The sequence below is a fragment of the Sminthopsis crassicaudata genome, chromosome 6 (assembly GCF_048593235.1).
Source record: "Sminthopsis crassicaudata isolate SCR6 chromosome 6, ASM4859323v1, whole genome shotgun sequence".
NCBI classification, from domain to species: domain Eukaryota; kingdom Metazoa; phylum Chordata; class Mammalia; order Dasyuromorphia; family Dasyuridae; genus Sminthopsis; species Sminthopsis crassicaudata.
The window spans coordinates 247,023,272-247,050,513 of record NC_133622.1 but is presented as its reverse complement, the minus strand read 5'-3'; the positions used below and the strand labels follow the sequence as shown (position 1 = coordinate 247,050,513).

Sequence of the window (27,242 nt, the reverse complement as noted above, 5' to 3'; positions counted from 1 at the left end):
GTGCACTTGGGATGGCAGATGGGACACTTTCCTCCTCTGCAAATGGAAGAGGCAGTTCCAATGATTCTCTTGATGAACTTGGCCCATAGCTAGTGGCATATTCCAAAGATTCTTGTAATGATTTTGATTCAGAGATGGCTGGTCTTTCTATGGCTTCTCTCTGTGAGCTTTCAAGAAACAAAACTCTTGTTCCAGAGAAAGAAGGAAATTGTGTTCCTTTACTTGACATAAAGCTCAGAGGAGGCAATGCCTGTTTGGATTCTCTTGGTGCAATTGGGATGACAGATGGGACACTTTCCTCCTCTGCAAATGGAAGAAGCAGTTCCAATGATTCTCTTGATGAACTTGGCCCATAGCTAGTGGCATATTCCAAAGATTCTTGTAATGATTTTGATTCAGAGATGGCTAGTATTTCTATGGCTTCTCTCTGTGAGCTTTCCACAGACAAAACTCTTGTTCCAGAGAAAGAAGGAAATTGTGTTCCTTTATTTGAAACAAAGCTAGGAGGTGGCAAAGCCCATTCAGATTCTCTTGGTGGACTTGGACTTGTAGATAGCCATCTTTCAGTGTCTGCTAAAGTAAGAGGTTCTCCTAATGATTCTCTTGATGGACTTGGCCTAGAGCTCATGAAATATTCCAAAGATTCTTTCAGTGATTTTAAGTCAGAGAGGTCTGGGGCTTGTATGGCTCTTCTCTGGGAGCTTTCAGGAGATAACCTCCTTATGCCTAAGTGAGAAGGGGATTGTCTAGTCTTACTTCTTGATATAAAGCTGGGGGGCAGCAATGCTTGTTTGGATTGTCTTGGTGGAATTTCAGTTGTAGATATACTTTCATTCTCTTCAAATGGAAGAGGTCCTGCTAATGATTCTTCTAATGAATTTGACCCTGACCCAAGGGAATATTCCAAAGATTCCTGCAGTGATTTTGAGACAGGGAAATCTGGCCCTTCTATGGATTCTCTCTGTGAGCTTTCAAGAGACAAAACTGAATAAGGAGGAAATTGTGTATCTTTACTTGTTGATATTAAGTTAGAAAGAGGCCCTGCCTGCTTGAATTCTCTTGGTGAACTTGGGGTTGCAGAAAGAACACTGTCTTCCTCTGGAAAAGGAAGAGGTACTCTTAATGATTGTCTTAAGGAACTAGGCCCAGAGAAGTGTTCCAAAGAATCTTGCACTGATTTTGATTTGGCAAAATCAGACCCTTGTGTGGATTCTCTCTGTGAGATTTCAAGAACCAAGACCGTTGAATCCAAGTAAGATGGAAATTGTATAGCTTTATTTGTTGACATTAAGTTAGAAGGAGGCAATGTCTGTTTGGATTCTCTTGCAGACAGGATACTTTCATTCTCTGCAAATGGAAGCACTCCTAATGATTCTCTTGATAAACTTGGCCCAGAGCTAATGGAATATTCCAAAGATTCTTGCAATGATTTTGTGTCAGAGAAGGCTGGTCCTTCTATGGCTTCTCTCTGTGAGCTTTTAATTGACAACACTCTTGTGCCAGAATAAGATGGAAATTGTATAGCTTTACTTGTTGACATTAAGTTAGAAGAAGTTAGTGCCTCTTTGTATTCTCCTATTTGACTTGGGGATCTAGATGGGACACTGTCATTCTCTGGAAAAATAAGAGACACGCCTAAAGATTCTTTTGATGACCTTGGTTCAGAGCTAATGGAATATTCCAAAGATTCTTGTAATGATTTTAAGTCAGAGAAATCTGACTCTTCTATGGATTCTCTTTGTGAGTTTTCAAGAGAGAAAACCCCTGTACCTGTGTAAGGAGATTGTCTTTTCTTATGCGTTGATATAAAGCTAGGATGTTGCAATGCTTGTTTGAATTCTCTTGGTGGACTTGAGGTGGCAGATAGGCCACTTTCTTCCTCTGCAAATGGAAGAGGTAGTTCTAAGAATTCTCTTGATGTACTTGACCCATAGCTAATGGCATATTTCAAAGATTTTGATTCATAGACAGCTGATTCATCTATGGCTTCTCTCTGTGAGCTTTCAAGAGACAAAACTCTTGTTTCAGAGTAAGAAGGAAATTGTATTCCTTTACTTCTTGACACAAAGCTAGGAGATGGCAATGCCTGTTCAGATTCTCTTGGTGGACTTGGACTTGTAGATAGCCATCTTTCATTGTCTGCTAAAGGAAAAGGTTCTCCTAATGATTCTCTTGATGGACTTGGTCTAGAGCTCATGAAATATTCCAAAGATTCTTTCAGTGATTTTAAGTCAGAGAGGTCTGGAGCTTGTATGACTTCTCTCTGTGAGTTTTCAAGAGATAAAACCTCTGTGTCTGGAAATTGTCTGGTCTTTCTTGTTGACATAAAGCTGGGAGGCAGAAATACTTGTTTGGATTCTCTTGGTGGACTTTGGGTTGCGTATGTGATATTTTCATTCTCTGCAACTGGAAGAGGTCCTGCTAATGATTCATCTAATGAATTTTGCTCCAAACTAATAGAATATTCGAAAGATTTCTGCAATGATTTCGATCCAAAGAAATCTGGCCGTTGTAGGGATTTATCAAGAGATAAAGCTGTTGTGCCTGAGTAAGGAGGAAATTGAATAGCTTTACTTGTTGACATTAAGTTAGAAGGAGGCACTGCCTGTTTGGATTCTATTTCTGGATTTGGAATTGCATAAAGGGTACTTTCCTTCTCTGTAAATGTAGGAGGTAGAACCAAGGATTCTCCTGATGAACTTGTCTCTTGATAAATAGGAGACAAAACTCCTGCACCTGAATGAGAAGGAAATTGTCTAGTTTTATTTGTTGGCCTAAAGTTGTCAGCCAGTAATGCTTTTTTGGATTCTTTTTGTGCACTTGGGGTTTCAGATATACTGTCATCCTTTTCAAAAGGAAGAGGTTCTGCTAATGATTCTTCTGATGAACTTGGTCCAGAACTAACTGCATATTCAAACGATTTTTGCAATGATTTAGAGTCAGAGAAGTCTGACCCTTGTATGGATTCTCTCTGTGAACTTTGAAGTGACAAGGCCTTCATGTCCAAGTAAGATGCAAATTGTACAGCTTTACTTGTTGACTTAAATGTAGATGGAACCAATGTGTGTTTGGATTCTCTTGGTGACCTTGAGGTAGAAAACTGAACACCCTCATTTTCTGTAAATTCTTTGGGAGAATGCAAGCCAGATGACTCAACTTCTTTTGAAGAAATTGAAGTGCTAAGAGGATGACCTTCTAAGGATTCTTTTGTTAAACTTGGCCCTGAGATAATAGTGTGTTCCAATGATTCATCCAATAATTTTGATTCTGAGAAATTTAGTCCTTGTATGGATTCTCTCCATGAACTTTCCAGAGCCAAAACCTTTGTTCCTGAGGTAGAAGGAAATTGTTTGCCTTTACTCAATGACATAAAGCTAGGAGGTGGTGAAGCTTGCTTGGTTTTGCTTTGTGATCTTTCTTTGGCTGACTGGACAATCTCTTCCTCTGCAAATTCTCCTGGAGAATGCAAGTGTGATGATGGAAGACTTTCTGCAGTTCCTTTTGAAAAAGGTGAAATTGAAAGACTGGAAATTTCAAAGGATTTTCTTGTTGAACTTGGTCTATGAATAATAGAAAATTCCAAAGGTTCTCTCAATTCTTTTGAATCTGAGACATCTGGACTTTGTGTGAACTCTCGGGGAGATCTTTCCCCAGAATAAGCCCCTATACGAGAGAAAGAAGGATATTGTATAGCTTTGCTTAGTGACATTTTTCTAGAGGGAGAGGAAACTTGTTTGGGTTGTGTTTGTGAGCTTTGGATTGCAGGGTGTACACTCTCAGTTTCTGCAAATTGGTCTGTAGAATGCAAGCCAGATGATATGAGATCTTCTTTAGCTTCTCTTAAAGTTGTTGAAGTAGAAAGAGGAGGAACTTTTGAAGATTCTCTTGTTGATTTTGGCCCAGAAATAAACAAAAAATCTGGTGATTTTTGTAATGATTTTGATTTGGAGTAATCAGGAGCAGTTTCTTTTGAAGTAGTTAAAGTGGAAATAGGGGGAACTTTTAAATGTTCTCTAGTTGAACTTGGCTCAAAAATAATAGAAATTTTTAGAGATTCTTGCAATGAGGTTGTTTCAAAGACTTCTGGTCCTTTTATGGACTCTCTCTGTGAGCTCTCTAGAGATTTGTTTTTTTGGCTTGAGAAAGAAGGAAATTGTATAGCTTTATTTAGTGACAGAAGGCTGGGAGGGGAAATCTTTTTCATTTCTGTTGGTGAACTTGGAATTTCAAACTGAAGCCTTTCATTCCTTATGCGTTCTGCTATAGATCTTGAACCAGATGATGCAAGATCATTTGCAACTTCTTTTGAAGAAATTGAAGTGGAAATACTTGGATTTTCTAAGAATTCTCTTGGCCCAGTTAAAATGGAAGATTGCACCAATTTTTGCAATGAATTTTTTCCAGAGAAATCTGGGCCTTGTATTGACTTTTTCTGTGAGCTTTCCACAGATAAAACCCTTGTGCCTGACAAAGAAGGATATTGAATAGCTTTACTCATTGACTTTAAGACAGGAGTAGCAGAAACTTGTTTGGATTCTCTTGGTGAAATTGAGGTAGTAGAATAGATGTTACTCTCTACAAATTCCTCTGAGTAATGCACCCTGTATGATGGAAGACCTTTTGTAGCCTCGTTGGAAGAAACTAAGGAAAAAGGTTCTTCTATGTATTCTTTGGTTGAATTTGGTTCAGAGACAATGGAAAAGTCCAAATGTTCTCTTGATTTTGTCTCAATGAAATCTGGTGCTTGTATGAACTCTCTGTGTGAGCTTTCTGCACTCAATTTTTTTTGGCTCAGGAAGGAAGGAAATTGTATATCTTCACTCAATGATGTGAGACTAGGAGGTGGTGAAACTTGTTTTAATTGTTTTTTTGATGAACTGGGGAAATCAATATTCTCATTCTCTGGTGAACATATTGATCTGAAGCCAAGGAAAGGAAGAATTTCTCTTGATTCTCTTAATGAAATTGCAGGGAATAAAGGGAGGATTTCTTTGTCTCTTGAACTTGTCCCAGAATATGCATGAATTTCTATGCATTCTTGTAACTTTTTTCCAGTGGTATTCAGATCTTGTATGGGCTCTCTCTTTGGACTTGATACAGACAAAACATTTGGGCATGAGAAAAAAGGAAACTGTATGGATATATTTACTTCTCTCTGGCTGCAGGAAGGGGAAGCTTTTTTTGATTTCCTTGGGGAACTTGTGGTACAAGAGCTAGTACACTCTCTCTCTGTGGATTCTCTTTGTAATCTTTTATTAGCAGAAGGGAGAATTTCTGTACATTCTTTTGATGACCTTGAAGGATAAAGAGAGGGTTCTTCTAAAGATTCTCTTGAACTTGGTCCAGAGAAAATGGGAAATTCAAAAGTTTCTCTCAGTGGATTTGGGACAGTAAGAATGGGACCTGGTATTGAATCACTTTTTGAACTTGACACAGACAAAGCAGCAATTTCCATATATTCTTTTAATGCATGGCCTGTGAAAGAAGGAAATTGTATTGTTTTGCTCACTAACATCATTTGGGGACTAAAAGAAATGTTCTTAGATTTTCTGGGAGATGACTGCAGTATTTCTTTTGGGGAAATTGGTTTGGCAGAACCTGTACTGTCATCTGAAAATTCTTTTGTGGAACTTAAGCTAGAGGAAGGGGTAACTTCGAAGGATTCCTTTGTTGAAATTGGTCCAGAAAACATGGGAAATTCAGAGAATTCTTTAAATGAATCTGGACCAGAGAGAGCTGAATCTTGTTTATATTCTTGCATTGACTTTGGCATAGGTAAAGTAGGGACTTCCATTGATTCTTTTGTCAAACTTGTAACTGTGAAAGAAGGAAATTGTACGGATTTGCTCAGTACCATAGGTATGGAGGAATGGAAATCACTTATGGATTTACCAGGTGAACTTGAAGTAGCCAAATGTGTCTTCTCTTTTACTATGCTGTCTGTTGAGCTTAACTCAGAAGAAAGATGAGCTAATGATTCTTTTGTTGAACTTGGCCCAGAAAAAATGGGAAATTCAAAGGATTCTCTTACTGAATTTGGAATAGAGAAGGATGCATCTTGTATTGATTCTGCCTCTGCACTTGTCATAAATAATGGTGGATATTCTACAGATTCTTTTGAAGGAGGAAATTGGATGGATTTGTTCTCTAAATTTTGGCCAGACAAAGTTTTTGAAAGAGTTTGAAAATTTATGCCAGAAAAAGAAGGAAATTGCAAAGATTTGCTTGAGGTAGTAGGGGCAGGGAAAGAAACTTCCCTAGCTTCTCTTGATGAACTTTGACTGTAAATAACAGCATCTCTTTCTACTGATCTTGAGTAAGATATCGAATGATCTTGAAAGGATTCTCTTTCTAAACGCAATGTTAATAAAGAGGAAATATCTTTAAATTCTTTTGAAGTTGAACTCGAGACAGAATGAATTTCCAATGATTCTTGTATTGAATGTTTGCCTGAAAGAGAGGAAACACCTGTGTATTCCCTTGATGCAATTGTGCCAGAGAAAGAAGGAATTTGCCCGTGTTTGCTTAGTGAAGCTCCCCTAGGTAAAGTGGAAAATTCCTTGGACAGTTCTGCTAAATATGGTTCTGTCACAGATGGGACTGCCATAGACTCACTTGCTGAACTTGTGCTAGATATAGAAGGAACTTGTACAGCCTGGCTCAAAGAAATGAGACCCGAATAAGAGGGAAATTGAATAGATTTGTTTGATGTATAGAGTACCAAGGAAGAAAAAACTTGTGGAGATTTACTTGAAGTAGCATTAGAGGTCAAGGGAACTTGTTTAGGTTGTGTTGAAATTAAGTCAGATGAATCAGGAACTTGTGTGGACTCTTTTGATGAAACTGAAACTATGAAAGATGGAAGATCTCCTATACCTCTGCTCGAAGGGACTTGTGTGGATTTTCTTCTAGAAACAGTATCAGAAGTATAGGAAACTTGTTTGTCTTCTGTTGGTGAACTTTTATCAGCAAAATCAGGAGCTTGAGATTCTCTGGGTGAAACTGATGAGGCATCTTCTATGCCTACTATAGATGAACTTTGGGAAGAAGAGGAGGGAATTTGTGTGGATTTGCAAATAGCAGTAGCAGGGTAGGTAGAGGGAATTTGTACTGCTTCTCTTGGCAAACTTATGTCAGGAATTTGAATAGATGCTCTTGATGAAATTGGAACTAAGAAAGATGAAATATCTTTTACACACACAGTTGATGAACTCGGGTCAGAGAAAGAAGGAACCTGAGTATATTGGCTCATTGAAATAGCATGAGCTGTTGAGGGAACTTCTGTGGCTTGCTGAGATGAACGTCTATCAGAAAAATCAGAAAGGTGTATGTATTTTCTATAGGAAAATGAACTTGGGAAAGGCATTTCTTCTGTTTCAACAGTTGATGAGGTTAGGTGAGAGAATCCAGGAACTTGTGTGAATTTATTCATAGAAAGAGGATGAATTCTAGAAGGAACTTGCATGGCATCTTGACCAGAGCTTGTGGCAGTGACATCAGGAACTGGTTTGGATTCTTTTAATGAAGTCAGACTTGGGAATGATGAAATTTCTTCTGTGAATGATGTGGATGTGTGTGGCTCAGAGGAAATAAAAACTTGTGTGGATTTGTTCACCGATATAACATGATTAGAAGAGGGAGTTTTCATAGGTTCCTGTGACAATCCTTTGTTAGAGAAATCAGGAACTTGCCTGGATTCTGTGTTTGAAAATAGACTTTGGAAAGTCATGACATCATCTTTGCTCATAGTCAAGGAAGATACATGAGTGAAACCAGGAATCTGTGTGGATTTACTTACTGAAAGAGAGTGAATTTTAGAGGGAACTTGCATGGCATATTGATCAGAACTTGTGGCAGAGAAATCAGGAATTTGTTTGGATTCTTTTGATGAAACTAGACCTGGGAATGACAGAATTTGTTCTATGAATATTGTAGGTGTATTTTGGTCAGAGACAATAACTTGTGAGGATGTGTTCATTGACGTGACACTGTCGTCAGCTTCCTGTGGCAATCTTGTGTCAGAAGTATCAGGAGCTTGCAAGGATTCTCTGTTTGAAAATGGACCTGGGAAAGACATGACTTCTTTTTTGTCAACAGTCAATGAGGATAGGTGAGACAAACCAGGAATTTGTGTGGATTTGCTTGCTGAAGAAATGTGAATTCTAGAGGAAACTTGCATGGCATCCTGACCAGAACTTGTGACAGTACCATCAGGAACTTGTTTGGATTCTTTTGGTGAAACAAGAACTGGGAACAACGAAATTTCTTCTGTGAAAGTTATGCGTGTCCGTGGCTCTGAGACCATAGGAGCTTGTGAGGATTTGCTCACTGATGTAACATAGTTGGCAGAGGGAGTTTGCAGGGGTTCCTGTGGCAATCTTATGTCAGAGATATCAGGAACTTGCTTGGATTCTCTGTCTGAAAATGGATCTGGGAAAGACATGATTTCTTTTTTGTCAACAGTCAACGAAGAGGTGTGAGACAAACTAGGAATTTGTGTGGATTTACTCACTAAAATTGTGTGGATTCTAGAGGAAATTTGCATTGCATCTTGACTAGGACTTGTAGCAGAAGAATCAGGTACTTGTATGGATTCTTTTGAAGAAACAAGAATTGGGAACAATGAAATTTCTTCTGTGACTGTCGTGGATATACTTGGTTTAGAGAAAACAGACACTTGTGTGGATTTGCTCACTGACATGGCATGGTAGGCTGAAGGAGCTTGAATGACTTTCTGGGGTCCTATGTCAGAGAAATCAGGAATGTGTATGGATTCTCTGTTTGAGAATGGACCTGGGAAAGACATGACATCTTGTTTGTCAACAGTTGATAAAGAGAGGTGAGACAACCCAGGAATCTGTATGGATTTACTCACTGAAAGAGTATGAATTCTAGAGGAAACATGCATGGCATCCTGATCTTCTGGCCTGCCAGAACTTCTGGCAGAGAAATCAGGAACTTGAATGGATTCTTTCAATGGAAGATCGGGGAATGTTGGAACTTCTGTGAATTTTGTGTCAGTAGCAGCTTGTGAGGATTTTCTCATTGATTTGGCCCTGGTGACAGAGGGAGTTTGTATGGGTTCCTGTGGCAATCTTGTGTCTGAGAAATCAGGAATTTGCATGATTTCTGTGTTTGAAAATGGATCTGGGAAAGACATGACTTCTTCTTTGCCATCAGTCGATGAAGGTAAGTGAGACAAGCCAGGAATTTGTGTGAATTCACTTATTGAAGGAGGGTGAATTCTAGGAGGAATTTGCATGGCATCCTGGTCAGAACTTGTGGTAGAGAAGTCAGGAACTTTTATAGATTCTCTTGTTAAGACTATAAGTGGGATTGATGGAAGTTCTGAAGATATTTTGAATGAACTTGAGTCAGAGGATGTAGAACCTTGTGCTGTAGTAGCATAATTCAAGGAATCATGAATGGGTTCCTGGGGTAATCCTGTGTCAGAGAAATCAGAAACTTCCATGTGTTCTTTGTTGGGTAATGGACTTGGGAATGACTTGATTTTTATGATGTTCATTGATGAACTTTGGTCTGTGGGAGTAGGAATTTGTCTCGGCTTGCTTCCTGAAATAGGATGAGTGCTGGAGGAAACTTGCAAGACCTCCTGATTTGAACTTTTGGTAGAGAAATCAGAAATGTATATGCATTCTTTTGATGAAATTACAATTGGGAATGATAAATGATGTTCTTTGCATACAGTGAATGAACTTGGGTCAGAGAAAATAGGAACTTGTGTGGATTTGCTCACTGTTATGGTATGGTAGGTCAAAGGAGCTTGAATGAGTTCCTGTGATGATCTTGTCTCTGAGAAATCAGGAACTTGCATATATTCTCTGTATGAAAGTGGACCTGACAAAGATATGACTTCTTTGTCACCAGTCAATGAAGACAGACGAGATGAACCAGAAATTTGTGTCGATTTGCTCACTGAAAAAGTAGGAATTGTAGAGGAAACTTGCATGGAATTTTGTGTGGCAGAGTACTCAGGAACTTGTATCGGTTCCTTTGATGAAACTGAACCTGGGAACAATGTAATTTCTTCTGTGAATGTTTTAGGTATACTTGGGTCAGTTGCAGTAGGAAGTTGAGAGAATTTGCTCACTGACATGGCACTCTTGGCAGAAGGAATTTGCATTGATTCCTGTAACAATTTTCTATCAGAGAAATCAGAAACTTGTAGAGATTCTCTGTTTGAAAGTGGACTTGGAGAAGACATGACTTCTTCAACAGTCAATGAGAATACATGAGGCAAACTCGGAATTTGTGTGGATTTACTTACAGAAGGCATGGGAATTCTAGAGGGAACTTGCATGGCATCCTGGCCAGAACTTGTGACAGTGCCATCAGGAACTTGTTTGGCTTCTTTTGATGGAATTAGATCTGGGAAGAATGGAATTTCTTCTATGTATATTGCAGGTATACCTTGGCTAGACATAGTTGGAGCTTGTGAAGATTTGCTCACTGACATGTCACGGTTGGCAGAGGGAGTTTGCAAGGGTTCCCGTGAAAATCTCGTGTCAGAGGAATCAGGAACGTGCATGGATTCTCTGTTTGAAAATGGACCTTGCAAAGACATGACTTCGGCAACAGTGGATGAAGATAGGTAAGACAAACTAGGAATTTGTGTGGATTTGCTCACTGAAAGAGTGTGAATTCTAGAGGAAGCTTGCATGGCAACCTGATCTTCTGGTATCCCAGAACTTCTGGCAGAGTAATCAGGAACCTGAATGGATTCTTTCAATGGAAACACTCTTGGGAGTGACCGAATTTTTTTTTGGCTTGTTATGGGTATACTTGGGTCAATGTCACTAGCAGCTTGTGAGAATTTGCTCACCGATGTGGCACTGGTGACAGAAGGAGTTTGCGTAGGTTCCTGTGGCAAACTTGTGTCAGAGGAATCGGGAACTAGCATGGATTCTCTATTTGAAAATGGATCTGGGGAAGACATGACTTCTTCTTTGCTACCAGTCAATGATGATAGGTAAGACAAATCAGGAATTTGTGTGAATTCACTCATTGAAGGAGTGTGAATTCCAGAGGGAACTTGCATGGTATCCTGATCAGGACTTGTGGCAGAGAAGTCAGGAACTTGAATGGATTCTTTCAATGGAACTAGATCTTGTAATGATGGAATTTCTTCTGAGAATGTTGTGGGTATATTTTGGTCAGAGACAGTAAAAGCTAGTGATGATTTGCTCACCGACTTAACACTTTTGGCAGAGAATGTTTGTACAGGTTCTTGGAATAATCTTTCCTCAGAGAACTCAAGAATTTGTACAGATTTTCTGATTGAAAATGGACCTGGGACAGACATTACTTCTTTGCCAATAGTCAATGAAGACTCAGGAGACAAACCAGGAGTTTGTATAGATTTACTCCCTGAAGGAGTGTGAATTCTAGAGAGAACTTGCATATCCTCCTGACTAAAGCTTGTGGCAGAGCAATCATGTATTGGTATGGCTTCTTTTGAAATAACTAGACCTGGGAATGATAAAATTTCTGTGGGTGTTGTGGGTGTTCTTTGGTCAGTGACAATAGGAGCTTCTAAGGATTTGCTTACTAACATGGCATTATTGGCAGAGGGTGTTTGCACAGGTTCTTGTGGCAATCTTGTCTCAGAGATATCAAGAACATGCAGGGATTCTCTGATTGACAATGGACCTGGGGCAGACCTTACTTCTTCTTTGCCAACAGTCAATGAAGCCTCATGAGACAAACCAGGAGTTTGTAAAGATTTACTCCCTGAAGGAGTGTGAATACTAGAGGAAACTTGAATGGCATCCTGATCAGAATTTGTGGGAGACAAATCAGGAACTATTATAGGTTCTTTTGATGGAAGTGGACCTGGAGATGATGGAACTTCTTCTGTGATTGGACCTGGAGATGATGGAACTACTTCTGTTATTGGACCTGGAGATGATGGAACTTCTTCTGTGATTAGACCTGGAGATGATGGGACAACTTCTGTGATTGGACCTGGAGATGATGGAACTTCTGTCTGTGTTGTGGGTTTACTTGGGTCAGAGACAGGAGGAGGTTGTGAAGATTTGCTCTCTGATATGGCAGTTTGCTTGGGTTCCTGTGGTAATCCTGTTTCCGAGAAATCAGAAACTTCCATGGGTTCTTTGTTTGGACCTGGGAATGACATGACTTCTATGAATTTCATTGATGAACTTTGTTCTGAAGGAGCAGGAAACTGTGTCGCCTTGCTTCCAGAAATAGGATGAGTGCCTCTGGAAACTTTCAAGACCTCCTGATTTGAACTTTTAGCAGAGGAATCAGAAAAGTGTATGCATTCTTTTGATGCAGTTACAGTTGGGAGTGGTGGATGACATTGATAGAATTCAGTGGATGAACTTGGGTCAGAGAAAGTGGGAACTTGTGTAGATTTGCTCATTGACATGGAATCGTCGGTCGAAGGAGCTTGAATGAGTTCCTGTAGTGATCTCGTGTTTGAGAAATCAGGAACTTGCATGGATTTTCTGTTTGAAAATGGCCCTGGGAAAGACGTGACTTCTTTGCCACCACTCAGTGAAGATGGAATATGTGAGAATTTGCTCATGAAAGGAGTACGAATTCTAGTAGGAACTTGCATAGTATCCTGATCAGAACTTGTGGCAGAGAAGTCAGGAACTTCCATGTGTTCTTTGTTTGGACCTGGGAATGACATGACTTCTATGAAGTTCATTGATGAACTTTGGTCTGAGGGAGCAGGATACTGTGTCGCCTTGCTTCCTGAAATAGGATGAGTGCCTCTGGAAACTTTCAAGACCTCCTGATTTGAACTTTTGGCAGAGGAATCAGAAAAGTGTATGCATTCTTTTGATGCAGTTACAGTTGAGTGTGGTGGATGAATTTGTTTGAATTCAGTGGATGAACTTGGGTCAGAGAAAATAGGAACTTGTGTGGATTTGCTGATTGAAAATGGCCCTGGGCTAGAAGGGGGAGATGCCATGGATTCACTCACTGAACATGGCCTTCCTTCCGGGAAAGAGGGAAATTGTATGCATTTGCTCAGTGTGGTTTCCATGGCTGCACTTGACCCTGAAAGAGAGAGAAATTGCACAGATTTTCTTAACATAGGTAGGTCTGAGCAAGGTGGGGCATCCACATTTTTACTCAAACTTATTTTTGAAGGGCAAGGAGGAATTTCTCTTGAAAAAGATGGAAATTGAATAGATTTGCTTAATGTAAGGTCTGAAGGAGGGAAGGCTTCCATAGATTCTTCAGATGGACTTTGCCTGCATGAGGCAAGTAGAACTTCTTTATCTTCCCAAGGTGTAGATTGCAGAGATTTGCTTGTTACCATTTGGCCTGAGAAAGGAACTTCCATGGGTTCACCACTTGAAGGTAGGCTGGGGGAAGAAGGTGGTTGTGAACATACTGTTGTTGCACTGGTACCTGAGATAGACGGAACTTGTACAGATGTGCTTGTTACCAGTTGGCCTTCTGAGAAAGGAGCTTCCATGGATTCAGAAACTGAAGGTAGGCTGGGTGAAGAAGGTTGTGTGACTTCTGTTGTAGTGGTATCTGACATAGAAGGAAACTGCACAGATAGGTTTGCTGCCCCTTGACCTAAGAAAGGCACTTCTAGGGATTCACTAGTTGAAAGTGGGCTGGGGGAGGAAGGTTGCAGTTGTGAGCTTTCCGTTGTTGTAGTGGTACCTGAGATAGAAGGAACTTGTACAGATGTGCTTGTTACCAATTGTCTTGGGAAAAGAATGTCCATGTATTCATCAATTGAAGGTAGGCTGGGGGAGGAAAGTTGTGAGCTTTCCGTTGTTGCACTGGTATCTGACATAGAAGGAACTTGTATAGATGTGCTTGTTACTAGCTGGCTTGCGAAAGGGACTTCCTTGGATTCACAAATTGAAGGTAGACTGGGGCAAGGTGGTGGCAGTTGTGTGACTTTTGTTGCACAAATATCTGAGATCGTAGAAGGAACTTGTACAGCTGTGCTTGTTACCAGCTGGCTTGAGAAAGGAACTTCCTTGGATTCACAAATTGAAGGTAGACTGGGGCAAGGTGGTGGCAGTTGTGTGACTTTTGTTGCACAAATATCTGAGATCATAGAAGGAACTTGTACAGCTGTGCTTGTTACCAGCTGGCTTGCGAAAGGAACTTCCTTGGATTCACAAATTGAAGGTAGACTGGGGCAAGGTGGTGGCAGTTGTGTGACTTCTTTTGTTGCACAAATATCTGAGATCGTAGAAGGAAATTGTAGAGATGTACCTGTTACATTTTGACCCAAGGACATTTGGCAAAGTTCACTGTTTGAACTTAGGCTAGAGAAGGAAGGGAGAGTTTTTTCCATTTTTCTTTGTGCCATGACACCTGAGAAAGAGGGGAATTGTACAGATGTGCTCTTTGCAAGGAGACTTGAGCATGGGGGAGCTTCCTTGGATTCACTAGTTAAGCATGGACAGGGCAAGGAACAAGGAACTTCTTTGACTTCTGTTGTTACTGGGGAACCTGTGAAAGAGGCAGGTTGCAGAGATTTATTCTTTTCAAATCCCTCTGAGAAAGGAATTCCCATGGATTCAGTGGAAATATGTATGGAGGAGGAAGGGGACCATTGTATGACTTCTTTGGGTCCTAAGGGACCCATGATACAAGAAACTTGTATAGATTTGCTTGTTGCCATTTGGCCTGAGGAAGGAGGTTCCATGGCTTCTTTGATTAAATGTTTCATGGGAGAGCAAGGAGGAACTTCTTTGACTTCTGCCAGTTCATTGAGGCCTGAGATAGGAGAAAGCTGCAGATATTTATTTGTTTCAAGTTGGACTAAGGATGAGGGACTTTCCCTGAATTCACTGGTTGAAATTGGGCAGGGGGGACAAGGGGGAGCTTTTTTGATTTCTCTTGGTGAACTTTGGCCTCTCATTGAAGGAAATTTGCTCATTGCTTTTAAACCCGAAGCAGGTTGGCCTTCCATGGATTCACTGGTTGAGCTTTGAGTGGAAGGGGGGAGTTTTTTCACTTTTTTCAGTGCCATTACACCTGTAAAAGAGAGGAATTGCACAGATGTGCTCTTTGCAACTAGGTCTGAGCATGGGGGAGCTTCCACAACTTCACAAGTTGGCTTTGGGCTGGCCTCGTTAACTTCTGTGGGTGCAACAGCACTTGAGAAAGGGAATTGAATCAATTTGCTCTTTACAAGTAGGCCTGGAGGAGGAAGAGTTTCTGTGGATTCACTTGAACTTATGCTAGAGGAAGAAAGAAGAACTTTGGCTTCTCTGAGTATACTGGGACCTGAAAAAGAAGGGAATTGCATGGCTTTGCTCTTTACAAGTGAGGAGGGGAGAGTTTCTGTGGTTTCTTTTTTTCTACATGGGCCTGAAAAAGAGGGAAATTGAATGGATTTGTTCACTCCATGTAGTCCTGTGGAGGGGGGAGCTTCTATGGATTCACTTGTTGAACTTAGGCTGGAAAAGCAAGGGGGGACTTCTGTGGTTGTTGTTGGTCCACATGGGCCTGAGAAAGGATAAAGTTGGATAGATTTCTTCACTTCAAGTAGTTCTGAGGAAAGGGTAGCGTCTGTGCATTCACTTGTTGAACTTAGGCTGGAAAAGGAAGGGCAGATTTCTTTTATTTTTGTTGGTTCACTTGGGCTTGGGAAAGAGGAAAGTAGTCCTGTGGACAGAGAAGCTTCTATAGATACACTTGTTGAACTTGGACTGGAATAAGGGGAAACTTCTGCTAGCGCTCTTGAAATTGAAGAAACTTGCACAGACCTGTTTGTAATTGAAGGTGACGAAAATGATTTTTGCATTGATACATTTGATGAACTTGGTGAAGAGAAATAAGAAACTTGAAAGGATTCCTTTGGAGTAATGGAAAAAGGAGTTTGCATGGATCCTTTCGTTGAAATTGAGCTTTGTGAATCTGAACTTTGCAAAAATGGAGTAGAAAAAGGTGAACGACATGGAGGTGCTGGTGGTGGTGGAGGCGGCTCCAATGGGATGACAGAACCTCCCGAAGCTCTTAGTTTAAAGAAAGTATAACTCCCAATTAAAGAGACCAATATATTTTCCTCATTTTGGTCAGTAGGTTTTTTCTTAATGTGGAACTGCAACTGGTTTACGACACTCTCAGTTTGTTTGGGCTCTTTGACTTCAGAAGGCAGGAAATATACAACCTATAAATGTAACCAGAAATGACAGGTATTAATTGCATTCATTCCTGTAAATATTCTCTTTCTATTTCCCAATACTATTTTTTTAAGCTAAAAAATTAAAATTGACTATCAATACAATGTGTCAAAATTATTTTAAAAATATTTTCAATGAATCAAGTATCATAAAATTTTCATTTATTCTCAAGTTTTTATTAGATTTTTTTTGTCCTTTTATTCTCATTTTAAAATAGTCTTTCTCTCTTTTCTTTCTTCCCTCCCTCTCTGTCTCTGTCTCTGTGTCTGTTTCTTTCTCCTCTTCCTTCCTTTTCTCCTCCTCTCCTGTATGGTAATGTTTTTTTATATGACCATAGTGAATATATACTTCATTCTTCTGATTAAGAAGTCAAAGAGTATATTTTGTAAACGTCTTTCAATATTTATATATTCAATAGTTGTTGGTCTTAATTGTAGTACAATATTTAATGATTCCTTTATTGGATAATAAAGGGCTTTTATGAATGTAATTGTGGGAATGGCCAAAGAGGGTCCACTCAGATTTTTTTGTTTACTTTTTACATTATTCAATAGTTAATTTATTTTTTCTCTTTTTTATAAGCATATTTTATTTTTCAAAATGCATTCAAACATAGTTTTCAACATTCACCCTTGTAAAACCTTGTGTTCTAAATTTTTCTCCTTCCACGTATCCCTCCTTCCATAGACACTAAGTAATCCAATATAGGTTGAACATGTGCAATTTTCTAAACATTTATACATTTATCATTTTACATAAGAAAAAGCAGATCAAAAGGGGAAAAAATGAGCAAGCAAACAAAAAAAGTGAAAATACTATGTTGTGATTCACATTCAGTCTCCTTAGTCCTCCCTCTGGATACAGATGGCGCTCTCCCTCACAAGTCTATTGGAATTGACTTAAATCACCTCATTGTGAAAAAGAGCCACAGATTTGCTTTTTTTTTTTTTTTTTTAAATTTACTTAGATCATGCATACCATTCCCTGTTTTCAATCTAACATGTGGAAGCTTGCTGAGCCTACTTCTGGTAAGAAGCTTTAGAATAATGATGCCAAGGAGATAGATCTGAGGATTCATAAAAAAGGATTTGGTTTATGATTCTTTTTACTCCCTTGACTAGTTAATTCTCCATTTGGAATGGGTCAACAGGATGCTCCTTCTGGCTTGTTCTTCATTGAACTGTACTGTTGCTGCTACTGGCTCTACTTACTAAGATCATCTCACATGACTTTCCTGCTCAAGTGACCCACAGGGATTCTCCTCATTCAAAATCGTCCAGAAAAGATTTCCAGTAACCATCCTCTCAAACCTTTTGTAAACATCCTCAGTTCTATTTCCTCAACCAATCAGAAGACTCTCCACCACCCCAGGATCAGGCCCTGTTAACTCATGACTGGAGGTGGGCTCATCAACCTTCCACATATTAGATTGAAGACAGGGAATGGTGCACCTTTGGTTTTACTAAACAATAATGGCAAATCTACATGTCCTAGAGATTGAAGTCTTTCTTTGGCCAGTCTTCCCAGGACATATGTGTAATACTTATAGGAAAGTCTTGGCACAGAGTATTTTTTATGGCATTTTAAAAACCTATTTCCAATAATGAAAATTATAGGATGAATAATTATAGGATGATATTTAGATATATTAATATTAAATATATGATATTAATTATAATTATAGGAAGTTAATTATAGGATCAAAGATTAGGATTATTTGTAATGTGTGTATTTTTAAATTGCTCTTTTAAGGACACTAAGATCATAAGCCTCCTATTTCTATTTCTAAAACTTTTAAATAGCATTTTTTGGGGGCTAATAATTATTTTTTCCCATTTGATGGGTACTGTGAGCAATGAGTGCACCACAGTGACTCCATCTTATAACTCAATTCTAAATCTAGCTTAATTCTCTTTCTTTTCAATTATAGTTTTGGTCCATTTTCTGTCTCCTGAGAAAACTTTATTAAATTGTGGGAATTGTTAGAAACTTTATTACATTGTTTGAACATAGCCTTGCCTGTGGTGAGGAAGCTGGATCAACTCTACTTATTACTTAGTGACCCATAATTAAGGACCTAAGTTACATTGACCAGAAACTCAGTCAGATCTGAAGATTGATGCAAAGGAATTTTTTCACTATTATACATCTCAAGCAACCCATTTGTCTTATCTGAAAACTGGCTTTATTCTGCTCAGTTATTGTTTCCTTGTTTCTTTTATTTGAATTGAGAAGGGGGGGAGAGAAGGGAAAACCTCTTTTTCTGATTTCAGGTGATTGTACCTGTTCATTTTTCTCTTCCCAGTTTGGAAAATCCCTAATCTTTCTTCCAATTATTTGGAAATCAGATTACCTATTTTAATATCCTGGTTAGTTGTTTTATTTAATTGGTGTTGATTGTTTTTAATACATAAAATCTGTCTCATTTTGTATTCAGGGTTTTTATATTGGCTGGGGAGTTTATTGACTTGTTTATTATATGTCTTTTGCTAATAAAGTATACAGCTCAGGTTATTTCCTAGTCATTATTTACCATACCATGAGATGCTATCTCAGAGTTATTTTATTTTGTATCTCTTTGATTATTAGAGTCATTAAAAATTTTAAAGTGATTATTTAAATTTGTATCTCCCTTTTTTTGGGAAAAATTTGTTGCTATCCTTTTGACTATTTACTGGTTATAACCTGAGAATTACTTTGACTTTTTAATAGTTTCTTTCATATTTAAAAAGTTGTTTGTAATCTGTGACATTTGTCATAATTTTTTCCATTATGATTTTTCTGTTAAATACATTTTTATTGAACATTTTGTTCATTTTTAGGTGATCAAATATATATTTTTTTATCCTCCAAATACCTTTTATTTCTTGAATAAAAAAGTACTTCCACAACAGAGACAATTTTTTTTTTACTTTCTTCTATCTTTTGACTTTTTTATTTTTAAAATTTTAAAGTCACTTGAGAAAACTAAAGAGGATTTTAATAGTCCAGATCATACATTTCTGACTAAAGGTCGTATATTGTGATTATAAAGGAATTATGTGCAAGAAATGTGGTAGGGAGAGAAACAAGATTTAGTGGATGATTGAATATGGCAGGTAAGAGCAGGGCAGAGAACATGATGTGTTGTGATGTAAGGAGTGGGAATAAGGAGGAACTCTTATTGAGAGGCCTCAATTTTGTCCATAAAAGTATGAGGTAAAATCTTAAGTATAGAAGGTAGTGATGGAGTGTAGTACTTTGGGAGACTTCAAGAGATAAGAGAAGATTTGAAATAGCTCCTGGGATGAGTGAGCTATTGAATCATTTACTAAACAACAAAAGACTTGCCTAGCTATGGTAAGGTCCAAGTTGTGAATGGGCCATGTATATTCACAGTAAAAAAAAGTTTTCATTAGTTAATCATTTAACCTCTTACATTTTTTCATTGTATTCTGTTTCTCTTGACTCCTGTGTTCAAATTTCAAAGTTGCTATTCAGTTCAGGTATTATCATTTCTGAAATATTAATCTTATTAAAAATCCATTTTCCTCTGCAGTAATACATGCAATTTTGCAAGGTGAGTTATTCTGATTGGAACTATTTATCTTTTGCCTTTCATAAAATAACATGTTTTAAGATTTTCCACTTTTGATAGTAGTTGCCATCATGTCTTTTATGTTCCTGGTTATAGTTCCCTAGTATTTGAGCTTTTTTTTTATAGGTTTGCAACATAATGATGACCAGTGATTTCTGTTTTCACTTAGCCCTCTGGATAACAGATATAGACAGTTTTCTTTTATGATTTCTTGAAAAATGGTTTTCAGTTTTTTATTTTTCTCTCTTCAGTCTGTTTTCTAGGTCAGTTGTATGCAGAATGTAAATACCTCATTTAAAAAAAAAAATCAGTTTTTTGATTTGGTTGAAATTGTTTCTTGCTATACCAGAAAGTGATTGAATTCTGTTTTCTCCATTTTGTTTTTCAGGAATTGAGTACTTGAGTAAATTTTTCCATCTTTTCTTCTGCCTTGCTATTCTTTCAGCCTTTTTCTTCTTAATTTCTCATTTTATTTCTAATTTCATTAAAAAATCTTTTGCTGGGGCAGCTAGGTGGTGCAGTGGATAGAGCATCAGCCTTGAATTCAGAAGGACCTGAGTTCAAATCTGATCTCAGACACTTAAAACTTCCTAGCTGTGTGACCCTGGGCAAGTCACTTAACCCCAGCCTCAAAAAAAAAAAAAAAATCTTTTGCTTTATTTCTTCCATTCATGCTTATAGTCCTTGTGAGAATCTTATTATTTTTTTTTTTTTTTCTTTGAAATTGCTCCTTTTCTACTTGGTTTATCTCTTGGACTTCTCTTAACCCACAATATTTCTTCATTGTATTTGATATTTTCTCCTGTTTCCCGATATATTCAGCTTTAGTTCAGAGTTTGGAATTTTGGGTTCAAATAAGTTGCTCCTGATATTATTGGATGGGTTTGGTAAACTTTATTTGACTGTATACCTTTTGTGGCTAGATGATACTTTTAATTCAGATGAGGTTCCTAGTGTTCATCTCTGCCTTCTTTCTGGATCCTTGACTTCTGCCTCAGTCCCACAGTGGTTCTCTGGAGGTTCTATCATATTAACTTATTCTGTCATTTCCTGTGGCTCTGGCCCAACAAAGAAAAGCTAGAGATTTCTGGTCTCAGGCTCCCCTCCAGATTTCCCAGTTCCCTTAACCATCACTCTCTGGTACTGGTGACCAGGAGCTGAATAGTTCACTTCTCCTTCTGGGTTTTTGGTATTCCAAGGAGTGCTTGATAGAGTCCTGATTCCCTACACAATTAGTAATGGAAGCCCAGATCCTATTCTGATAGGGCTGTGTCAGAATCTCAATTGAAGAATACAAATATTGGAGCTCATGATGATTTGTTGTCATATACTCTAAGCATGGATAGATGACTTCAGGTTGTGCAAATGGACTTCCTTTTTCTCTTCACTTTTTACCTTTTTCTCTCTTACTTTGATGGCTTTCAGGCTCCATTTCCTGAGTTTACCACCTTCCTACTCTTATTGACTTTCTTTTTGTGAAGTCCTATGACAGGTGGAAGAGTTTAATCTTGTTTCTTTTTCTTTAACATGGGTCTATGGTCTTTTCCAGATATTTGCTGCATCAGCACTACTTTTCATGGAAAGAGCAGGCCAGTTCTACCTATGTTCTCCAGTCAGATGACTTTTCAGAACAAAGCCTTATTGTCTACTAGTCCCTTCATGAGGTATCTCCCATTATTTACAGTGAAAATCCTTGAGGGTAAGAACCATCTTCCTTTTGATTTAATATCCTAGCACTTTGTTCAGTGATTGGTACATAGTAAATGCTTCACAAATGCCATTAGTTAATTAAATAATTCTTTATAACCTTTTACCTTACCACCATAGCAGCAAGTCTAGCATCTCAATTGTTTTTGTAAAGCTAAATCATGAAAACGTTGAATGCAGAGTCATATTATTTTAAAAATTAGAAAACATGAGGGAAGTCTACAATTATATTACAACAAAAGCTAGGGAGAAAATTCTTAATATAAATGCTATACGTGATCTTAGGAGATAATCAGAAATTTTGATTACATATAATTAAAAGATTATCAAAGTCAGTGAAACTAGAATAAGACATATTATGAAATGGAAAAATATTTACATTAAATACAATTGATAAAAGTATTAAAATATTTTTGGAATCTTCAGAAATAAACAAGATCAAGAACCATCTCTAAATATAGAAGTAGTCCAAGAATCCAAACTGTTTTCCCTATAAGATTTCTATACTCTATATCTCCAGTTGAGAACATGTAGAATCAATGACATCAGTCTAAAAGAATAACATTTAGAGTAACTATAACTAAATGGGATCATCACTGACATGAAACCTCCATGAGGGCAATTGGGAAACCCATGCAAGTCTAGGAGAACAGATAAGAATGGTAATGACTGAAATGGACATAGGATTGGCCTCCCCTCACCTCCTCCATAGTCTTAGGGCCTCTGCTTTCCTGGGAAATGTTTGCTTATCTAAGTTAAGGGAAATGCTTTGCCCCATCAAGGTGCTTGCTCAACAATGCTTTGAGGAATGTTTATTCCATGAGGATGGTTGCCTGACGAAGTTGGATTACCTGCTCTCTCTCAAAATAATCTATGTTAAACATCTGCCATTGTATATTCTCCATACATCCTGTAAGCCCCTATTTTCCCCCTGTGAATGGAAAGTCAAGCCACTATCTAATCATCACAGAGTGCTTATAAAAATCTTTACCTACTTCAGTTCTGGATAGTACTTTACTGAGGCTGTCCCTGGTCACCTGTAATAAAATGTTCTCCAAATAGAAACACTTTGGCTATCTTGAGTTTTTTGCCTGGACTATCTAAACATGAATAATAATAAAAACAGCTTGAGTTTTCAGAGTGCTTAAATTTTGCCAAGGGCTTAATGAATGTTATGTATAAGCAGCTCCTTAGTTCACTGGAAACAATAGAATTGGATTCTGGGGGAACAAATCTCTAATCTCAGACCCTTCATAGTTGGGAGATGACTTTGGCAAGCTATTTAACCCCTCTAGGCCTATTTCCTCATTTATGAAATGAAATAGTGTTATTTGGAGGACAAAATGGAAAAACATAAGTAAAGTCTTTCGTAAACCTTAAAGTGCCATATAAATATAATATATAATATTCTGGTTCCAGTGGGCAGAAATCCTTGATATAGCAGGCATAATAAGGATGCCATGTTTGGGACCTCTGCAAAGAATGGACAGTTTGGCTCTTTTATAATAGGGGGCTTTGGACAATCTGAAGGGGCTTGTGGGCGAAGTCTCAGGTTGGCCTCAGGCTTGAGTTTCAGCCAGGGTTAGATTTTGAATAGAATTCAATGGGTTTTTAGATAAGGATGAAACTGTTTGTGCTTGGGGTGGAGTCCCTTCCCTGAGGCAGAGTCCAAGGAGGTTTTAAGAGTTTTGGGGGTTTCCTCGTCCGTTATGATCCTTTTATGATCTCAAGCTGTTAGTTCTGAGTATCTTTTAAAGGATAGTGTTCCTCCAGTTTCTTTCTGAATGCCTATGTATTTGAAACACCACATTCCCATGGAGTTAAATCAGTAGGTAAACCAAATAATTCTGGAGAGACCCATGGTAACTGGAGAAGGGACACCAAAACTCTAACCATGGATAATCTACGGTGTATTTGGCACAAATAATAAATGGAATATAAGAGACTGTACAGGAAACCTGTGATGAAAAGTCTGTGAGCTAAAGTCTATGAGCTAATTGGGTAGCCAGTGAGAGTTCTCATGGAAGGGATGGAAGTTTCATGCTGGACCCCAGAATATTAATTGGGTCTTCTAACAGATTAGGAAACCCATTTTATGACAAAAGCATTGTCTCTGGGATCAGAGAATAACTTGGGTTAGAAACCTATGTCTGTCTATTATTTATTTGCTTACTATAGGGCAGGTCCCTCCTTCTTGCCACCTGTCCCCCCCTTAGAGCCCTTATCTACCCTCACTCTTTCTTCCTTTGTAATGTCAGGAGAGTAAATAAATTCTATGGTTCCTCCTAATTATCTATTTAAAATTTTAAGATTCATCCAGAATGAGCAAGCATGGATGAGGTGTAATCTAAACTCATGGAGGAGGGACATATAATGAAATTTCTGGGATTCTTGAGTCTGTTTTGTTTATCTTTCTCAGTTCTGGGTGTAAATGGTAAAATAAATGCTTAGATCCTGGATCTCAAGCTGTGGCTGGCATGCCAGCAAGATTCCATTCTGGTGATTGCTGCCAGCTCAGCAGGCAAGCTGGAAAAGGCATGGGGCTTTGAATTTGGAATCTGGTGAGATCATGCTATATAGGAACTGAGTTAAATGGTGACTCCATTTTCCCTTCTCCTTCTTAGATGTTGAGATGATATTGGGGGATAATTTGGATGATGAATGTTTATGTTTGTTCTATCATATACCTTTGAGGTATTAAGCCTTTGTAAAAGTTAATATGGCTAAGTGATTAAATGGAACTAAGTGATTAAATGGAACTGGGTTGCTAGGGAGATCCCCAAAACTAGAGGAATAAAATTGATGGCTACTTGAGTCAATGGCAGAGAAACCTCCAAATTTCCTTAAGGGTACTGGAGAATCCTGAAGGAGCAGCAAAAGGTAACACATTTTTGGTTCCCCAGAGGGGAATAAGGATAACCATTGCTATATGCAGAGCCTGGTCTGGATAAAATTAGGTCCTTTGCTAGAGGTATTCTCAGCCTTATTAACTTTAAATACTCTAGTGAGACCTAGAGAAATTTTTTAAAAAAGGAAAGAAGGGAGGAAGGAAAATTAGATTTTATAGTTAATTCCTCCCTCCCCCCCTTCCAGTGGCTTCCATTACAAAGTAGTTCCACTGATATAATTTTGCAGACTTCATTTATTAGATTGCTCAAGTACTAACAAACACTTTTTTTTGGAAAAAAAATATTTTCATCTTTGTTCTTATGATTGATCAGGTTTTTTTGTACTCTATTAAATCCTGCATAAAGTGAGAAATTATGGCTTTCTATCACTAGAATGCCACCCTTTAGTGGAAATGTTCGTATTGTTTTTATATTTAAACAAACTTAGACAACCTTTTTTTGTGAGAGCACTATGGGCCTGTAACTTCTTGTGAGTAAAAATGTCTGTCTACAATTTACCAGTAGTTGAATTTTTTTGCTACTTCTCTAACTGAATATGTGTCTTCTAAATTTCTAATTCTACATAAATGCCCTTGCAATGGCAGGAATTTGTAGGGGTGATTTGAACTGAGAGAAAATTTGCTTGAACCTCTCTGAGGGTTGCTCATGGTCCAGAACTCCTAGAGAATTTTGGTGTGCCTTCTGTGGAAAAGGACACTTCTTGGGATTGGCATAAACATTCCACCTGGAATTCCGTCTCCAAAATTGTCATGGTTCAAGCTTCTAACTCCACTTATTGTTCCTTTAACTTAAAAGGACAAATGAAACAAACCAAAAGTCTTTGGGGAGGGGTAAGTGATGCTGGACTAATGCAGGATGGAGGTAACCTTAGTGTCTGTGCTTTGAGTAAACAGGATCTTCACTCCAACCCCCAATATGCCAGGGAGGTAAGGACAGAGGGAGGGAAGGAGACAAACTATCCTAGTCTGGCAGTTCTATGGACATAACCTATTCTACCCTCAGCTGCATAGTCAATGGAGAGAAGTGGCTGTCAGTAAAGTTCCATTACACAGACAACTTATTTTCATTTAAATTAGCTCTTCCAGAGATGTGACCTTTCTTTTCTCTGTGTGATGAATATTTGGAAAATATAAGTATGTACAGGCTTCTCTCCCAGAGCAGAAAGAACTTAGCTTTTGTTTTGGTTTATCAGTGAGTTGGAGGAAGGAATATTTGTAAAAGTCAGTTTTTATAGACAACTGAAAGACTGAGGAAAATGTAGTCAACAGGAGAGTTTTTTTTTTTCCCCCAAGTAAAAACACCCTCCTACTCTTCTGTCCATTTCAATGTCAGCTCCCTAACTCCTCCTAGACACAAGATTTCTAATCCTCAATTCAGTTCAGTGTACAACCAAATAGGTCACAGAAAGTCAAATCATCCCCCCCAAGATCTCCATCTATCTTACTTGTCCCAGGGATGTGAAGCTTACCTCATCTTCCAGGTTTTTCCTTATTCCTTTACACTGGAAGGCTATGAGAGTTGCAGCAATGGACAGCTGAACAATGGTGAGAATCAACAAGAGCGACAAAACACCCTGCAAGAGACAGACATGGGCAAAGAACACTGAAGAATGAGCTACCCCAACTTGTAGAGAACCCCAAGAGAGCACAGCACCAGGCCTGGCACAGGCACAGGGATCCAGCCTCTGGCACTCATGGGGCAGCTAGAGAATTCCATTTGTATTTTATTTTTTAAGGCAAACGAGTATTTTCTCATCACTCACAAAGGGCAAGATTTTTCTTCAATAAACAAATTAAAGAAACTCAATTTTAACTAAGTTTTATTTAAAAAATTAACAAGTAAACCTTAGTTTCCAAATATTAACTTTGCCTATTGGATCCATTAGACTCACAAGCTCCTTGAGAGTGAAGCTTTTTATTTTACTTTCATTTTATGCATATCTAATGCTTAATGCAGTGTCTGGTACATACTAGGCACTTGAGAAATACTTGTTCAGGAAATGGTATGGGGTTTCAATCTATGCAGTAAAATACTTACATGAAGGAGGATTTTTCCGATGGAACATATGCCTTCTGATAATGGGGATGCACACTGAAAGTATCCATCCTCAGATAAGCTGTAGAGAATCAGAGCAATCCCGCTCACAGACACTAAAACACTTAGAATAGCCAGGAAAAGTTTTAGGCGACTCTAAAGGAAATTGAAAAAAGATACTCAGCCCCTAGCTTTTCCAGCATTGCCCAGAGCTTGTTAGCTTAATGGTTCAAAGTAACAGAAGAATCAGAAACCCCAAATTGCTACATGGCAAAGATAAAAGTGAATGCAGAGACAAACAAGGATTGAGAGAAAATGGAGGTGGAGGGAAAAGAATGACACTGATGAAGATGCTTCATCCCATTTTGAAAGACATCCTACTCCTTGTCCTCATCCCTGAAGGATGCCTTCTTTCAACCCTTTGCTGCTCTTCCAGGGGGATCCCCCTTTTACTTCAAACTCAAGCATTTAACTCACGTGTAACCCACACAGATGCCAGTTTCCCACAGGGAAGTTTTTTATCTTTAGCTCTTTTTATGCGTTTAATTTTTATATATTATTAGATTGGTTTCAAAATCAGACTTGCTTCTTGTGGAAGGCTTTCTAGATCAAGGCTTTCTTTTTTTTTTTTTTTTCTTTCTGAGGCTGGGGTTAAGTGACTTGCCCAGGGTCACACAGCTAGGAAGTGTTAAGTGTCTGAGGTCAAATTTTAACTCAGGTCCTCCTGAATTCAAGGCTGGTGCTCTCTCCACTGCGCCCCTAACTGCCCCCCTAGATCAAGGCTTTCTGTTTGGCATAGGGAGAGTCAGGCTGGATTAGCACTGGGTGTAGCCCTTCCTTCCTGCAAAAATTGAG

General features: G+C 38.5%; 3 protein-coding genes across 4 annotated transcripts in view; 1 reads left to right on the top strand and 2 right to left on the bottom strand.

The window, feature by feature from the left end:
- Positions 1 to 27,242, top strand: part of LOC141546740 (membrane-spanning 4-domains subfamily A member 6D-like) — a 276,103-nt gene that overhangs the window by 118,464 nt on the left and 130,397 nt on the right. The window lies entirely within an intron of this gene.
- LOC141547842 (membrane-spanning 4-domains subfamily A member 5-like) overlaps positions 1 to 27,242 on the bottom strand; it is a 64,790-nt gene that overhangs the window by 29,547 nt on the left and 8,001 nt on the right. The window contains exons 5-7 of one of the 2 annotated variants that reach the window (XR_012483643.1): positions 26,391 to 26,543; positions 25,822 to 25,926; positions 16,021 to 16,147 (exon numbers count right to left, since the gene is read on the bottom strand). Coding sequence is in view for 1 of the 2 variants with exons in the window: in XM_074276465.1 (XP_074132566.1) it covers positions 25,822 to 25,926; positions 26,391 to 26,543 (258 nt within the window). In the remaining variant the exon portion in view is untranslated. Of the gene's footprint in view, positions 1 to 16,020; positions 16,148 to 25,821; positions 25,927 to 26,390; positions 26,544 to 27,242 lie in introns of those variants that run through there. The other variant, XM_074276465.1, reaches the window with a different exon arrangement.
- On the bottom strand, positions 4,491 to 9,443 carry LOC141546259 (uncharacterized). The gene is made up of 2 exons (XM_074273938.1): positions 4,618 to 9,443; positions 4,491 to 4,501 (listed from the first exon to the last, which is right to left on the bottom strand). Exons 1-2 carry the CDS (start codon positions 9,260 to 9,262, stop codon positions 4,491 to 4,493), a joined length of 4,656 nt encoding a protein of 1,551 aa, XP_074130039.1. The 5' UTR covers positions 9,263 to 9,443.